The sequence below is a fragment of the Molossus molossus genome, unplaced genomic scaffold, assembly GCF_014108415.1.
Source record: "Molossus molossus isolate mMolMol1 unplaced genomic scaffold, mMolMol1.p scaffold_m16_p_4, whole genome shotgun sequence".
Taxonomy (NCBI): domain Eukaryota; kingdom Metazoa; phylum Chordata; class Mammalia; order Chiroptera; family Molossidae; genus Molossus; species Molossus molossus.
This window is the reverse complement of record NW_023425377.1, coordinates 79,294,815-79,312,086: the sequence shown is the minus strand read 5'-3', so window position 1 is coordinate 79,312,086 and position 17,272 is coordinate 79,294,815. Positions and strand designations below refer to the sequence as shown.

Here is a 17,272-nt window from a genome sequence, read left to right as displayed (position 1 = left end):
TGATCCACACCTATCTAGAAAGCAAACCAAGAGCCCAGCGCAACTGTTACTCTCTCCGAGACCCCAGCCTGGCGGAGAGCAGGCTGTTCTGAGAAAGGGGTCTCATGGCCTTCGTGAGGGTGGGAATCCTGTATTATCCTCACACAGGCCCTCAGAGTGGGACCTAGACCAGGTCTCCACCCCTCTCTGAGCCTCAGTTTCCCCATCACTCAATGTATAGCAAAGCCATCGGCCTTTTTCTGCCCCCTGGAAGATTGCAAGCAACCAAAGTAATCATATCAACATCAATAGTGAGAGTAATAGCTAATGCAGCTTTTTGAGAGCTGGACAGATAATGGGGTTCATAAGCCAGGAAGAGATATCACCCCATGCAAGAAGCCTAGCACAGTCCAGGCGAGAGTAGGGAGGTAGGACCAGTGTTTTTCTTTTGTCTTTGTTTCTCCTTGAATGTCTCCCTCCTTGAGACTAAGAAACCAGGTCCTGGATGTTCTGCAGACTGTTTCCCTTGCTAGAAAATGGAGAGAATGATGCAGTCCTCACATCCCCTTAGAAGAGGATGGGGTTTCCCATGTGGCTCTCCAAGGGGCCCTACAAGGGCTGCTGCTTTCATGGGGGAAGTCAGATGGGTGTGGGGTCTAGTCCCAGTCCCTCATGACTACTAGGTCCTCTCTTGGGGGCCTCTGTTTCCTCATTGTGGGCTCAACAACACTGATTAGGCACAATGGGAGGGAGGTGTTGAAGTCATAACTCTGGCAAGGTCTCAGCCTCCCCAGGCCTTAGTTTGTCCATCTGTGGAATGGGTCTGTGGGGTGGAGGGAGGTGAACTGGCTCCCAGGGGCCCCTGTCTCTAGCTTTGAACCTCCACAGTCGAGCTACCCTGTCCCTAGTGTATTCTGACCTATATCTTGGGCCTCAGCTTTCCTTGCCCCTTCAATGGGCTTATGCAGGAGCCCCCATCTTTCTATCAACCCCTGACATTCAGGTGTCCTAGTCTTGGCCTGTGGGCCTCAGCCAGTCCTGTCTGTACATGTGGTCTTTAGAAGCAGCTCCTTATCCTCATTTTTTCCGTCAGTGCCCATGGCCAGTAGACGTAGCCTTGGACCCCGTCTGGTGTCAGCTTCCTGTGCTGAGCAGTGGGTCTGAGCAAGGAGCCCCCAGACTATTCCCCAAGCCTGGTTTCTCCTGCAGCCATTAGGACCCACTGTGTGCTCGGCCCTGCTCTCAACATTGGAGCTCACGCTACAACCTGGGGCCCTACATCAGCCATCTGTTTTTGTCAATAAAGTTTTATTAGAATACTACTCTGCCCATCATTTACATCTCACCTATATTGCACTTGCAGTGGAGTAGTGACAACTGAAATATTTACTATCTGGTTCTTTATGGTATTTTCAAACCTCAGTTCTAGAAAGCAGAGAATGGACACATGACATCCTCATTCTTCTGACTTTAGTTTTCCCACCTGTACAATGGGTCCCCATCAGCCCTCACCTGGGACCCTCAGCTTGTTCTGTTTTTGGGTGCAAGATAGCCTTTCATGAATGTCTTCCTTGGCCTGGACTTTCCACTCAGTCTAAGTCTCAGTTTCCCCATCTGAGCAATGGGTTCTGGCCTGTCCCCCATGAACTTCTGCTGGGTCCCTTCGGCTTTCCCCAGGAGGTGGAGAGCTCTGCAGTGACCCCTGCCCACATCTGCCTGGCTCTCTCCCACTTACTGAGTTAGCCTGGGGGTTCTGGGACTTTAGTCTTCTGGTCTGAGCAGTGGGTCCCTAGCACCTCCTGACTTCCGGCCTCTCCCACCCACAGGATGAGTTCCACCCATTCATCGAGGCGCTGCTGCCTCATGTGCGCGCCTTCGCCTATACCTGGTTCAACCTGCAGGCGCGGAAGCGCAAGTACTTCAAGAAACATGAGAAGCGAATGTCCAAGGACGAGGAGCGAGCGGTGAAGGACGAGCTGCTGGGTGAGAAGGCCGAGGTGAAGCAGAAGTGGGCGTCGCGGCTGCTGGCCAAGCTGCGCAAGGACATCCGGCCCGAGTGCCGTGAGGACTTCGTGTTGGCCATCACCGGCAAGAAGGCGCCGGGCTGTGTGCTCTCCAACCCTGACCAGAAGGGCAAGATGCGCCGCATCGACTGCCTGCGCCAGGCCGACAAGGTGTGGCGGCTGGACCTGGTCATGGTCATCCTCTTCAAGGGCATCCCCCTGGAGAGCACCGATGGCGAGCGCCTGGTCAAGGCAGCTCAGTGCGGCCACCCAGTGCTCTGCGTGCAGCCCCACCACATCGGAGTGGCAGTCAAGGAGCTTGACCTCTACCTGGCCTACTTCGTGCGGGAGAGAGGTGAGCTGGGAGGAGATGGGGTGCATGTGTCCAAGGGGAAAGGTGGGCTCAGGCAAGGTCAGAGGGAGGAGGCAGCATATGGGAGGTCTGATGTAGGAGGTGGGTCTAGGCATAGTTCGAGGGAGGTGGCAGACCAACAGGAGGTCCCAAGGGGAAGGCGGACCCATGGGAAGTCCCAGGGGGTTTGTGGGCTATGGCAAGGTCCATGGGGGAAGACAGAAGAGGGAGTAGGCAGACCTAAGCAAGGTCCAAGGGAAGAGGCAACCTATATGAGGTTGGGGTGGGGAGGCAGGACTTTGCAAGGTCAGAGGGAAAAGGTGGCCCATGCGCTGTAAGGGGGAGGTGGATGCAGTGGGAGGGCCTCTGGGGGAAGTGGGCCTACACTGGGGTTAGAGGGGACAGGCTCATGCGATGTATAAGTCTAAGGGAAGGAGATATAGTTCATGGAGAGTCTGAGGAGGGAGGCAGCTACATCCTGAGAATCTGAAGGTAGAGGCAAGCCCTGGCCTTGATGTCTGAGGGAGCTGGCATGCCCTTGAGGTCTCAGGAGATGAGACCTTGTCCCAGAAGGTCTGAAGGACAAGATACGGCCTGTTGAGAACAGGGATGAAGACAGGAGAGTGACTGATGGGAGACAGACAGATGGGAGATGAACAGTCTGATCCCCCTGGGGACAGCCGGGAGAGTGCTGGAGTTGTGCACTGTGAACACTGGTTGATTGACTCAGACCTGCAGCAGAGGCCTGATGAGGCACACATTTGCACTGTGAGTGGGAAGCTGAGGTGTGCTGTATGACCGGCTAGGTCACCACCCTCTCTGGTCCCTAGTGTCCCCAGCTCTGGCCCTTCCAGCTGGGCATTTGATGGTTCTGTGGTCAAGTGCCTGAGGTTGAGACCAGCAGGGGTTTTGAGACTGGGGGAAATCCATGGCAGCTTCCTGGAAGAGGAAGTGTGGCTGAGCTGAGCTCTGCAGGACAGCTGGGCAGTGATGGGCGTGGAGGTATTCCAGGTGGTCAGCAGCCTAGGTGGAGATGTGGAGGATAGATATGTGGTCCAGCCTCTCAAGGTCACAGGTGCTTGTGGCCAAAGCTACAGCCAGTTTCCTGTCTGTGTTTCTGTGTTCCAAATGCAACCCCCGTGTGACTCTGGACGTCTCACTGTTCTGTGCCTCAATTTCCCCCTCTGTACAATGGGGATAACGGCCATGCAGACTGCTAGCGCTCGTATAAGGATTAGATGAGGCTGTGGAGCTCCAGGTCTCCAGGGTGTGTAGGAGGAGAGCCAGGCAGAGTTTCCCAGTCTTGACCTTGATTCCTTGACCTTGACCCCATCTGTTCCCTGCCCCACCTCCGCCAATTAGCAACAAGCCCACTGGACAGGCAGTAAAGCAGTGTTGGCAGGGTGTGGAGGCAGGGAAGTGGAGGAGGTGGCTGTCTCAGGCAGGGGGCAGGGGGCAGGGGCTGCCTTGGCTCATTACCATGCAGGTCCAGGTCTCCCCCTCCACATCCATCCTCTGCACCCAGCCCCACCCCCACCTCCTCTGAGCTGAGCTGATAAAATTTTGAAGCAGAGTTTTCTGCCAGCGTCAGCACAATCTCCGGGCGCCTCCCCTCCCCCACCTGGCCCCCTCCCCCCCTCAGCTCAGCAGGCAACCTATGCCTCCAGGCCTCCCCAGACACCTTTAAGCCCCACTACTAGCCTTTGCCGGCCAGTCTGGTTAACCTCCTTGAATGAGGGCCAGGAAAGGTCAAGGCTGAACCCTCCCCTGTTTCCCGCCCACTTGATTATCCCAGGGGAATCCCTGCTCACACTGGACCCAGCTGACCCAGCCCCAGCTGGCCTGGAGTGAGGGTGGTGTGTGAGAGCTGGGCCTGGATTCCAGCCCTAACTCAGCTGCCTGCTGCTGGTTGATCCCGGGCAAGTTGCTTAACTTCTCTGTGTCTCGTTTTCTTGTCTATAAAATGGGAAGCTCACAAGTAGCTGCTGGTAGGAACATTGGGTGCTCATGGTTGTTGAAGACAAGTATCCGGCACAGGGCTAGGGTTCCATGGATGGTCATTGTACGTCCTCGTTAGTTATGATTTCCCACCTCCAGGCCTTTGCCCATGCTGTTCCCTCTGACTGGACTTTCTTTCCTGTATGGAAAACTCTTCCTTATGTTTCAAAACTCCAACTCCTAGCTCCACTTTCTCTCTGTCAGGCATTGTTTTCTGACAGCTTAGCAATTTTTTCCCTTCTCACAGCAGCCCCATGAGTCAGGAATCATTGTTGTACCTGTTTTACAGAAAAGGAAACAGAAGGGAATGCCCAAGGTCACACAGCCAAGGGAGGGGAGAAGTGGGATTTGGATGTAGGCAGCTTCTGAGTGGACACCCCCACCCCTACCCCCAGCCGTCCACACTCAGTGGCAGAAAGGCAGAAAGGAAAATCGTGGTTTGCAGTATGGGCAGCCAGTCATCATGTCTTGGCCACCTCTAGGCTGAGTCTGTGTTCTAGGCTTCCAGCAGCCAAGGTCTCATCCAGCACCCCCTGCTGAGCCCAACTCCCTGACATTTAACCCAGAACCCTTGTCCTTGTTCTGGGCCAGAGTTAAGTCTGTTCTCGGGCAGGCAGATGTCAGTCCAATGGCAGAGAACTGGCCACCACCTCCCTGCTCCCACCCTATGGGGTCCAGGGCTGGAGGGGGTCCCAGACTAGGCCAGAGCACAGAGTCCGCTTTACTCAGCCTTACAGGGAGGCATGGGGTTGATAAGGGGTAAGGACGGGCCTCAGTTGGCCTCTGGAGGGTTGGATGATGAGGGGAGCGCTTGCTGTACAGCTGAAAGGAGGTTCCACCTCCAGCAGCTAGAGTGGGGCCTCAGAACCGACCGAAGGGGACACACACACACGCACACATGCACACACACACGCAGACAGAAACACGGAAAGACAGAGGGACCCAGAGACATGGAGAGACACAGAGAGACTCAGAGATACTGCACATGCCTGCCCTGTCCTTGGACAAGGCCTGGCGCCCCCCACCCACCTGCCTAGCCTCCCCACCTCTCCCAAAAGGTGTCAGGTGGACTTGTGGGACTACACCCCAAAAGGGAATCCCAGGCTTCCACCCTTGGGTGTATTTTGGGGGATGTAGGGGTGGGGACTAGCCATGAGAAGGTCTCTTTAGTACTGGGCTGTCAAAGCCTAGGGTACCTCTTGGACCTGAATCTGCTGCCCCAGGCATCCATCTGTTGCCACCATGGACATAAGAGCCTGGTTCCAGGGGCTGGATGCAGTGTGTGCCTCAGAGTCAGCCTAGGGGACAGCTTGGGGGACTGTGATGAAGGAGTGATGTGAGTTTCCCCTTTGGACATTGGGGGCTGCCTGCTAAATGAGTACACTTTGGGCAGGAGGTGTCATGAGCAGGGGATGAAGAAGCTGACAATACACAGTTCAATTAATAAGAATGTGATGTCAGGGAAATGAAGGAGGGGAGGGGGATGGAGAGGGGCCAGTGGAGTGCACTCTAGACAGGAAGGAACTCTTAGAGGATGTGACTTTTGAAATGAAGCCTGAGGGAGATGAAAGAGATGTGGAGGGATTGAGTGAAAGTGCATTAGGCAGGGGCACAGCCAGTGCAAAGGCCCTGGGGCTGGAATGGCCCAGAGGCTGCAAGGAGTGTTAGAGAAGGAGGTGATGAGGTGATGGGGAGGCTAGGAGCGGGTGAGCCTGGCGCTCTTCAACCTGCCTTGCATTTGGGAAGGTGCCTGGAGGAAACAGGGCCCAGAGAGGGAAGCAGCCTGCCCAACCCTGAAGCCCAGCCAGGCCTCCCTGCCCCCTCTGGCAGCCTGAGAAACCTGAGGCTGGCGGGGCGCAGTGCCAGGGGTGGGCAGGGGAGGGGCTGCCAGGCCTGCCCGCTCCAGGCAGCTGCCAGCCCGCCCCAGCCACCAGCCCAGCTGGTGCCCATTTGCTGATGCTGCCATGCGCCGGCCTCCCGCTCCCGCCTTGTGCAGTGCCAACCTCCCTGAATGGCGCTGAAGGTAGGAGCCAGCTTGGGAAGCTTGAAGCGGAGAGGGGCAGTACACGATGTTCCAACGAGGAGGGGGCAGGAAAAACTGGGAGGGGGGTCCCCAACCCCTTCTGGATGGAACCAGGAAGCAGTAATAACAAAGTTAATAGTAACTGTGACTATGTATTGAGTGCCCACTGTGTGTCCGGTTCTGAGCCCATTCCACATCTCAACTGGTTTAATTCTCTCCACAACCCTGGGAGGGAGGAAGCTTCTCCCACATTTCCCATAAGCAAACAGAGGTCCTGAGATGATCAGGCATTTGCCCACAGTCACACAGCTTGTAAGAGGCAGAGCAAAATTGGAACCCATGGATCTTAAGCCCTCAAAACCCCTAAAAGAAAAAAACTAATAAAATGCTTTTGAGGCTATAAGGTGGGACCCACACTCACCCAGTTGTACAGATGGTAAAAAGGGCAGGCCCTGAGTACACAGTGAATAAATGAATGAAGAGGAGTGAACCCTAATAAAGTGCCTGCTGTGCCCAAACCTGGGGACCAAGGTCTTCATAAAGGGTACTGTGGGGTAGGATGGCAGGAGAAGGGGCCTCAGCCTGGAGCAAGAGGACCCGGGTCAGCCACAGCTCTGCCCCTGGCTTGCTGTGTGACTTAAGGCATAGCCCTGCCCTCTCTGGTTTAGGATTAGGGATGGAGGGGAACTGAGGGCAGGAAGGAAGGGCCTGAGTAAAGCAAGTCAGGCCTTGACTGAGGGGGGTCCCTCTGTCTTCTGGGCGCTGTTAATCTTTATCTCAGCACTGGGTGTTGTGCTAGGAGACAAAGGGTGGACAGAAGGGTGCATGAAGGTACCTATTTCTTTGTATAATGGATACAGTTTGTGTCCCTGCTTGCTCCAGGCTGTGTGAGGTACGTCCCCCTTTCTGAGCCTCAGTTTTGCCATCTATAAACGGGGTGAATATCAACTGTGTCCACTGAATTAAGGGATCAGAGTCAGTGATTCCAGTAACGCACACCAGAGGCCCTGACTAAATGCTCAATCCCTTCCTGGATCCTCTCCCCAGCTGCAGGAGGCAGTGGGGACACCTCAGTTCTACTCCGAGACCCCGAGCCATCCTGCTCACAGTGAACCCACAGGGGCACATATCACCCAGGACGGCCACCTTGTTGCCTCTGCAAGTCTCTGGGTGGCAGAGAGGTGAGGGGCTCCCGGCAGCTTTGATTTCCCAGGGCCAGGCAGCCAGGTGTGCCAGCCGTCTCTGTGCAGGGAAGGTGGCTGCACGAGTGTGGAGGCCCAGACACCAGCTGACAATATATTTATAGCGATGGTAGGAGGCCTCTGGGCCCAGGGCTCATGGTTATAGTGACCAAGAGGGACTAACAGGTGAGGATACTGCTAACGCAGCAGGCCTGGAGCCCACAATTGGAGCTGCACGGTGGGAAGTTAGGGGCATACGAGTGGACTTAGTGCCACTGAACTGTACACTTAAAAATGGTTCAAGTGGCCCTGGCCAGTTTGGCTCAGCGGTTAGAGCGTCGGCCTGTGGTCCGGAGAGACCCGGGTTCGGTTCCCGCTAAGGGCGCGTACTTCGGTTGCAGTTTGTCCCCGGCCCTGGTTGGTCGTGCGGTGGCAGCCACTCGATGTGTCCCTTTCACATCGATGTTTCTCTCTCTCTCTCTCCCTCCCACTCTATCTGTACAAAAAATGGAAAAATATCCTCGGGTGAGGATAAAAAAAAAAAAAAAAAAAAAAAAATGGTTCAAGTGGTGCGCTGGCCAGTGTTCTCAGTGGTTAGAGCGTCTGCCCATACACCAAAGGGTCTTAGATTCGGTTTCCGGTCAAGGGCACGTACCTGGGTTGCAGGTTTGATCCCTGACCACGGTCGGGGCGCATGTGGGAGGCAACCAATCCATGTGTCTCTCTTACATAGATGTTTCTCTCTCTCCCTCCCTCCCTCTCTCCCTTCACTTTCTCTAAAAATCAATGGAAAAAATACCTCAGATGAGGATTAACAGCAAGAAAATGGTTAAAGTGATGAATTTTACGTTATCACTATTGTATCACAATTTTTAAAATTATTTGTTGTTAATAAAAATAATAGTGACGCTTTCTATATGTATAATGTAACGATAAATCATTCATAAATGTAATATCATTGTTGGTAATAGAGTAATAGTTATTATGATCATAACCTCTGTCATCATCATACTGTAGTTCTAGGCCCAGCTCTGTCCTCTTGCCCACTGGGCAGCCTTGGGCAAGTTAGTGCCCATCTCTGGGCTTCTCCTTTGCAAAGTCAGCACAGGGAGTATCCAGCAAAGGGAATTCAGATAATATCTAAGAGAAATAAACCTCTTAGCACGTGGTGAGTGCTCAGACATGGGAGCTCCTGGTGAGAAGGTCCTCCCCACTGCGGGCACCCCTGCTCGTGCACCTGGGCAATGTGTGCACACACGCCAGTGCATGGGTGCCCAGGCTGCCCATGAGGGCGTCTTGTCCACGAAGGCAGGGCCCAGCCCTCCAAGGAGCCAGCAGAATTGGAAGGCATCACATTGCACCTGTGGTGGCCATACTGGCTTGGCAGGGCTGCAGTTGGCACTCTGGCCCTGTGCCCAGGGAGCTAAGGGGTGGCTGAGGGCAGCTAGGGACATCTCTCAGCCGCCCCTCCCCAGCCAGCTGTCATGCCAGCCCCTCTCCTCCAGCTGGGTGTGGGCAGGAAGTCACAGATGGTCAGAGTTGGTGAAGGATGAGGGAGGGGGCACTTAGGGACATGGATGTCTTGTCCACATGGGGAAACTGAGGCACAGAAAGGGTGAGGCACTGCCCAGGGTTACACAGTAAGGGCCCTTCTTCTGGTCCATTCTGACCCATCTTCTGTTCCAGGCCAACTTGTGGGGTACCAGGGCAGGGAAAGGGAGGACCCTCGTATCTCAGCGTAAATGACTTGAAGTCAGGAAGGGGTTTCAAGGCTGGGGTTGGGAGGACTATAGGATGCCAGAGCCTCCAGGGGGTAAGTTCCGGAGTTCCAAAGGCCTGAGTGCTAGAATTTCTAGAGCTGGGATCTTCTTCCAGGTGATTCTAGAATTCTAGATGAGTTTCAGAATAGCATGGCCCAATAGAAATACAATGTGAGCCACATAATTTAACATTTTTCTGGTATCTATACTCACAAGTGTGAACCTATAGTGGAAATTAATTTTAACAACTTACTCTATTTAACCCAGGACATCCAAATAGTGTCATTTTGACATGTAATCAGTATGTAACAGTTATTGAGACGTTTACTTTTTTTGTCCTAAGTCTGTGAAATTCAGCACGTGTTTCACACTCACCTCCATCCGGCTGACCGCATTCCAGCTCAGCCCCATGTGGGTCAGTGCCTGCCATGTTGGGCAGCTCAGTTCTAGAACATCTGAATTCTAGAGTATTTTCAGGCAGATCTCAAATTTTCGAAGTTGGGTTATGAGAATGCAAAGAGTGGGTTCTAGAAGGTCCCACCTTGGGGTTCCCCCCCAGCACTGCTGCCCTTGGGGCAGGATCATCCCTGTGGGTGGCTGTCCCGGGTGCTGTGGGGTGTTAAGCAGCATCCTGGCTTGATGTCAGAAGCATCCCCCAACTATAACAACTATAACAATCCAAACATCATCCAGTGTCCTGGGGTGCAGCCTCACTCCAGTGAGAACCTCTGCACTAAAGGAAGCCTTAGGGTAATTGAAGTTAGGTTATTTTGCCACCCAAATGGTTCTAGAGTCTCACAAGCTGGCTCCTTGATCAAGCATTCCTCAACTGTATTCCTGACATCCAGGAGAAGGATCCAGAATTCCCTGAGTTGGGTTTCTGGGTGTCTAGAAGCAAAGCCCAGAATTTTTTACATTGGGTTTTTGCTTGCCCATGGACAAGTTCCGTGATTCCGTGAGTTGGGTTCTAGAACATCCTGGGTGGGTCTAGCATTCTTCAAGGTGAGTTTTTACAGCGTCTGGGAACAGCTCTCACATCTTCCAAGCAGCGCTCTCAAGAATGGGAGGTTAGGTTCTAAAACTCCCAAATCTGTTATCAGTGATGTCATCCGGTATTGGTTTTACTAGTAGCCAAGAAACCCTTAAGTGTATTCTGGACCACTGACGACTGGTTGCAGAATTCCTTACGCTGAGTTTCTGCATGCCCAAGGACAGGCTCTGGGATTTTCTTGAGCTGGTTTCTAGACCATCCATGGGGCAAGTTCTAGAATTCTCAGAGTCAGGGATCCAGAAAGTTCAGGTCAGAGTTGAATAAGCCTGTCCTCAGACATCAGCAACTGAGCAGAATATTCTGGAAAAGATGCCTTCAGAGGGAGAAAGAAGTAGAACTTAGTGTCTCTGAGGTTATGTCCAGACTGGCGGAGGCAGTCTTGGGGCAGCCAGCTAGAAGGGGGCCCCTGTGTGGTGTGGGGTGTTTGGGAGCAGACGGTGGGGATATGTGGCTATGAGAACCTGGAAGAAGAGTGGAGACTTGATTTAATCTCTGTAAAAATCTGTTGTTCACTGGATGCAGGGCCTGGAACCTTGGCCGTTTCCAGAGGCTGTTGTGGAGCCAGGGCTGCTTAGTAGCAGGTCCTCAGTTGAAGGCAGCAGCTGTAATGGGTGATGGTGACATCTGGTGGGAGTAAGGGGTTGTCTGCCTGTGTGTTTTGAGTGCTGGGGTGCTTACAGGGGAACTGCAGGCATATTGAGGGCTTACCTAGTTAACCCCCCAGTAAATGTTAGGAATTATTAGCACCATTTTATTTCACCTTAATTCCACTGAGGTAGGGATTATTATGAACTGCATTTAACAGGGAAATTGAGGCCGAGAGGCAAAGCTGGTGTCTCTGAGGGCCCACAACATTTCCCCAGAAAGGGGCTGTTTGGGGTGCCTCAGAGACCTTCCCTGGATGTCCCAGGAGACCCCTTTTGGGCCTAGAGTTCAGCTGGACAAGGAGAATCTTTGGGGGCCGCAACCTAACTAGGGAGTTGGATGAGCCTCAAACCCTCAACCTGGGGAAACCAGAGAGACAGAGGTGCAGCCTAAGCCAGCTGTCTCCCTTTCTGTCTCTTTGTCTCTGGGTCTCTCTGTCTCTGTTTCTCTCTTAATCCCTTTCTTTGCTCTGTGCACCCTAGTCTCTCCCTGTCTTTGTCAGTCTCCTCCCAGCCTCCCACCCCAGCCCAGCCTGTGGGCTGCCCGGAGGCAGCAGCAGCAGCTGAATGGGCCCCTTGTTCCTGACCACACCCGCCCTTTGGGGTCACCCCGGGACAAGCCCTGGCAGCCTGCTGCCTTAAAGAGCCAGTATCCAGAGAGAAGAGGGAGGAGAGGGACCGCCTCCACTCTTAAGCCCCACCCCTCCCAAAGATGGAAGAACTGATGTACAATGTGGGAGGGCACCAAAGCCAGCTACCACAACCCCATGTGCTCAGGCTAGGGAGGCCTGACTGGGGAAGAAGACAGTGCACGCACGGTAGGGCTTGGGTTTGACCATGGATATAACCCTTTTACCCTCTGTGCCTTGGTTTCCTCATCCGTGTCTGGGGCTCCTTGAGCCCCACTCCCAGGGTTTTGTGGGCATATGGAATAGTATCAAGGTCAGGATTTGGTACACAGTCAGCATTCTCCCTGTACCCACTGTGCAATTATACAGCACCTGCTGCCTAGGCATCTTGTGAGTGGGCATTCGCCTGCCCTTGGACAGAGCATTCACTTCCCTTTTCTCTGTGCCTCAGTTTCCTCAAATGAAGAATGTGTTCAATCAGCAAGGATTAAGCCAGTTAATAGAATTAAAAAGGCATTAGAGCAGGGCCCAGCACCAAGTTTCAGGTTTCATTAATTGAGCACCTATTGCACACCAGGCCTTGCTGAGAAAGGTCCTATTTGCAGCCCTGTGTTAGAGGGAGGAACTAAGAGATTAAAGCTCAGGCTGAGACTACAAAGCCCAGATTTCACCCCAGCTCTGCCACCTCCACCCTCCATTCTGGGCTGTGCAGCTCCAGATTGCTCACTTGCCCTCTCTGGACCTCAGTTTCACCTTCAGAGCAATGGGAATAGCCCCTGTCTACTTGCACACTAGAAGCCTTTCACTTTCTCCTGTCCAGAGGGTGCTGTGTTTGGGAGTCAGGACATCCCCCAGGCCGGAGCCGCACCTAGTGGCCACTCTGTGTGGTCACATCTCTCCTTGTGCCTTAGGCCAGCCCCACAGACAGCCTGGGACAGGTTGCTGGGACAGGTTGCTGCCGGATGGACAAGCCTGTTCCCTGCTTTCTTATGTAATCAGGTTATGCAAGGGCAGCTGGCCTGCTTACATAAAGGAAGGCGGGCCAGAGCCCAGCTGGGGAAGGGGAGGCTCTTAAAGGGACCTGAGTGCCCTGAGTCTCTCCTTAAGGGCCCTGTATGAACCCACAGAGGGTAGCCTTATAAACCCGTGCCAATTCTGTGCTCATCAATGCCATCATTGTCATCATTATTATTATTGACATAGATGTTGTTTATTGTCACACTATTTTTTCCCACTAGCAGTGGGTCAGTCGAGTAGGGCACCAAGTCCTGGCTTGGCCTACTCTTCTGCTACTCAGTTAATCCCTTCTCTCCCCGAGCCTCAGTTTCCCTATCTGGGCAATGGGGAACATCAGGGAAGAAAGGCAGTGGGGCATAATGAGGGCCTTGCCCCTGCCACTTACTCACCATGTAACCTCAGGCAAGTGGCATCTCTCTCTGGACCTCAGTTTCCCCATCTGTAAAATATTTCTGCGTCATGGGGATGCTGAAGGAGACATGAGTGAAACCACGCAAAAGGGTTAGGACAGCGTTGTGCACACATGCTCAGTGCTCAGCCAGTAGAACTACTCTGTTGTCAATAAATATTTATTAAGCACTTACCGTGCCAGGCACTTTTCTAGGTCCTGGGGACACCACAGGGAACACCACAGACAAAAACCCAGCCCTCATGGGGCTCACAGTCTGTTGGGGGAAACGGACAAAGAGCAAGGAATAAACAAAGAATAAGAAACTAATGTCAGTTCATGATAAGGGTTATGAAGAAATATAAAGGAAGGCAAGGGAATAGAGAGTGATGGCCTATTTGGGGGAGGTCTGTCTGTGGACTTGACATTTGAGCTGAGACTTGAGGGTTGAGGAGGAACCAGATGTGTGAAGAACTAGGGAAGGGCATAACAGGCAGAGGGCACAGCCCATGCAAAGGCCCTAGAGTAGGACCCAGCTTGTCATATTGGAGGAATGGTAAGGAAGTCCATGTGACTGGAGCAGAGTGAACGGGGGTGGGGGGTGGGGGATTATGTGAGGGCAGAGGAGTAATGGGGCCAGGGAGGACTTGGGCTCTTATCTGGAGGGAAGTGGGCACCCTGGAGGGCTGTGGACAGAGGAGGGACTGGACCTAACTCAGGGGCTCACAGGTACCCTGTGGCCACAGCAGTAAGGACAGACTCTGGGAGGCAAGGATGGGAGTTCAAAGACACAGGCTGAGGCCCCTGCACTGATTCAGGCCAGTGATAATGGGGGTCTGCCAGGCAGAGGTAGATTCTAGAGGTATGAGAATCCGTTGGCTATTGTCAGCCTGGTCCTAGTGGGAGAGTGCAAGGTAGTCACTAGAACACCACAACTCCTAGGCTGGCATTGGCCCTCCTCCATCTTGCCCTCCGCCTCCTGCCTGTAGCAGCACCTGCCTGGGAATATGCAAGGAAGGAAGGGCCAAAACAAGGGCACGGCACCCCAGACACACCCAGGGACACTCCTGGAATCAGAACGTTGTTAGCAGGCAAGTTGGGATGTGGCTCTGGTGCCCAGGTGGCCCGCGGGACTCTGGGCAGGCAGGGTGGGAAACTGCCAGCTGCCCAGCCTTAAGCTAGGTTTTCACCTGTACAGGCACTATTTTTCCCATTTTTATTCCCAAGCTTGCCAGGTGAACTTGGGCCAGCTGCTACCCGACCCTGCGCCTGTTTCCCCCTCTGTGAAGTGGGAGTGATTGTCTGTTCATTGTTCAGCGGGTACAGTGATCTTCTAGCAAACAGTAGGTGCCAATTCAGTGATTGGCAGCAATAAGGGAGGAGGCTGGGGGGAATGAAGTCCATGGCATGGGAGGCATATAAGTAAGAACCCACAGTACTCACTGAGACGGGCCACCGGGTGACTGACTTCCCCTCTTTGAGCCCCTGTTTTGTTCCTGTAAAATGGAGACCACAGCTACAGAACTCCCATGGTGCTGGGTCAAATTCCTGCTCAGAAAGCTGTCTAGACTGATGTTTTGCCGTCTCAGCCCCGTGTGACAGCTGGAGAAACTGAGACCCAGAGAGAGCCAGAGACTGGCCTGGAGTCATACAGCCAATCAGGGAGAAAGGGAGGCCATGAGCAGCCTTGCCACATGGTTCTTACACAACAGGAACAAGAATCAGCCCCTGGAACAGATGGCCTGGCTCCAAGCTGTTCATTGTGCCACAGTTTCCAAATTCATAAAATGGGCTCATGGCTGGGGTCATGCAGGAATCCCTGGACACTTGGAAAGAAGCTGTAAGGACTTATCTGCCCAGCCTGCAGTTCTGCCTATACACCATCCTCCTGGGGTACTGGGGAGACATTTGGGAGAGACCACCTCCCAGTTTGCCTTTGGAGTTGGCAGAGGAGGAGAAAGTAAGATTCCCGAGGGCTTCCAGGTTAACTGGTCTCCGTCTGTAAGCAAGCCCTTCGGCACAGGAACTGCGGCCCCTCCTGCCTCTGGGGAAGCAGGCCTGGTCTCACTTGTCCAGTAGAGGGCTGGAGCTGGACAGTCTGTCCCACCTCAGATCTTTGCTGCACAGCCTTTGTGCACCTGCCCAGTCCCTGTCAGACCCAGACACATTTAGCAATGCAGCAAGCAGTGCATCTGTCTCTCTGCATGCACCCAGATCAATTGCTTAGCTTCTCCAGGCCTTCATTTGCCCTGCTATAGGTCTGTATATAGCTCCTGAGATTGTGTAGCTCCTGGCATATAAACACTCAATAAAAGAAAGTGATTATTACTATTATTTTCATACACTAGTCTCTCTCCCCACAAGCCCATTCTGTGTCTGGCAAACTCCTACTTATACATCAATGCCCCAACTCAATGTCCTCTCCTCCAGGAAGTCCTCCTTGTTCCCCAGGCCAGGTTCCTGTTACCTCCTTGGGCTCCTTCTGCCACAGGTCTTTTCCTTTGATATCTAGGACCTAGAGCAATTGGTTGGGCTTCTCAAAAGAGGATTTCTGCTGATTCTCAAAGGACCAAGAGGACAGAGATGGGCAATGCTTGGGTTACATTTCACATCCTGTTCTGGGCCTGTTGTCAGAAATCCTTTATGTAACCATTAGTTGGAGTCTACATCCCCCCCAAACCTGGTGTTTCCCTCTGAATATCCCCCAATTTTTCCAATGTTCCTTGGATTCCTTTGTCTGACAAGCATTTATTTTGCTCATACTGTATGCCAGGCCATACCAGGATGATCCCTATTACTCTATCAGTGAACATGTGTTGGGTGCCTACTGTATGACAGGCTCTGCTGAAATAATCACACTCACTTGTCTTCAAGCGTCTGTTAAGTGCTGGCAATATGCAAGCATTTATTATTGAGCACGAACTCTATGTCAGACTCCAGGAAGACAGGCCATGGTTGGGGGTTGTCTCCCACTACGCCCCTCCCTTCAGGTTTGGGCCCTCTACAGTCCAACCTTCTCTTGCATTTGAGGCAGCAGGTTAAAAATGTGGGCACTGGCGTCCTGGCTGGTTTGGCTCAGTGGGTAGAGCATCTGCCTGCAGACCACTGAGTCGAGTTCTATTCCAGTCAAGGGCATATACCTTGGTTGCGGTTAGTTCCTGGCCCTGGTTGGGGTTGTGCAGGAGACAACCAGTTGATGTGTCTCTCCTGTCAGTGTTTCTCTCCCTCCCTCCCTCCCACTCTATCTGAAGATCAATAGAGAAATATCCTTGGGTGAGGATTTAAAAAAAAAGTGTGGGCACTGGAACCACAGCCGCTGGGCTCCAACTCACTTGTCCACACACTGCCTGTGTGACCTGGGGTAAGCGTCTTGGTCCCTGAGCCTCATGTCCCCCTCTGTGAAATGAAGCATCCAGCAGTCTTGTGTGTGTGCAGTTCAACAGTGTATCTGTTCCCCCTTTCCTCAAGCAAAACTGGGACGGGATTGCTCCTGACTCCACGCCAGTGCCAGGCCCAGAGAGGGGCAGGGCTTGCCTGCAGCCACACAGCACAGAGCTGACGCCCTGCCCCTGGAGCCCTCCTCGGGGCCTGCCTCCCCGACCCGGCTGCCGAGCTCCGGCCGCCCACCTCCCCTGGGGCCGCTGGGTCAGGGACGGGCCCACAAACATCAGAAGGAAGGGGCAGCGGGGAGGTGCCCCCGCCCCTGCCCGCTGGGCCACCCCACCCAGCCCGTACTTGGCAGAGGGTGTTTGTTCTCTGGCACTTCCGCCCGCTCCGTCCACCGAGGCCACAAATGGCTTCCGGGCGGCCGGGCCGCCTGTGGGCCGCACATGTGTGTGCAGCCGCGGGCACATGTGGCTCCCGGAGTCCCCCAGGCCCGCCCGGCTCCCCCGTCAGCAGCTGCCGAACCGGCGGGCCTGCCAGGGAGGCGGGAGGAGGCCTCGGCGTGGCTGCCAGGGAAGCCAAGAATTTGCTCCAAATGTAAACAGCGAGTTATTTTAAGGCAGCCCCCCCTCCCGGGGGGTGTTGACACATTTGACATTGGAGGGGGGGCGAGGGTGCGCGGGTGGATATTTTTAACCTTGTTGTTCACATCCTTGGTGCCACCCGGAGAGTCAGGTTTGCGCGAGTGGCAGTGATGGGGGCTGCGGGGCTGCAGACCTGTGCAGGGTGCCGGCCGGCTGGCAGCGGGCATGCGCCCCCGGGCTGCTGGCACGGCCGCCCTGCTGGCACCCACGTTTTAACCC

General features: G+C 53.9%; 1 protein-coding gene across 6 annotated transcripts in view; it reads left to right on the top strand.

The window, feature by feature from the left end:
* Positions 1-17,272, top strand: part of NFIC (nuclear factor I C) — a 71,444-nt gene that overhangs the window by 15,194 nt on the left and 38,978 nt on the right. For all 6 annotated transcript variants that reach the window (XM_036282094.1, XM_036282097.1, XM_036282096.1 and 3 more), the window contains exon 2: positions 1,806-2,337. In XM_036282094.1, the coding sequence (XP_036137987.1) occupies positions 1,806-2,337 (532 nt within the window). The remainder of the gene's footprint in view (positions 1-1,805; positions 2,338-17,272) is intronic.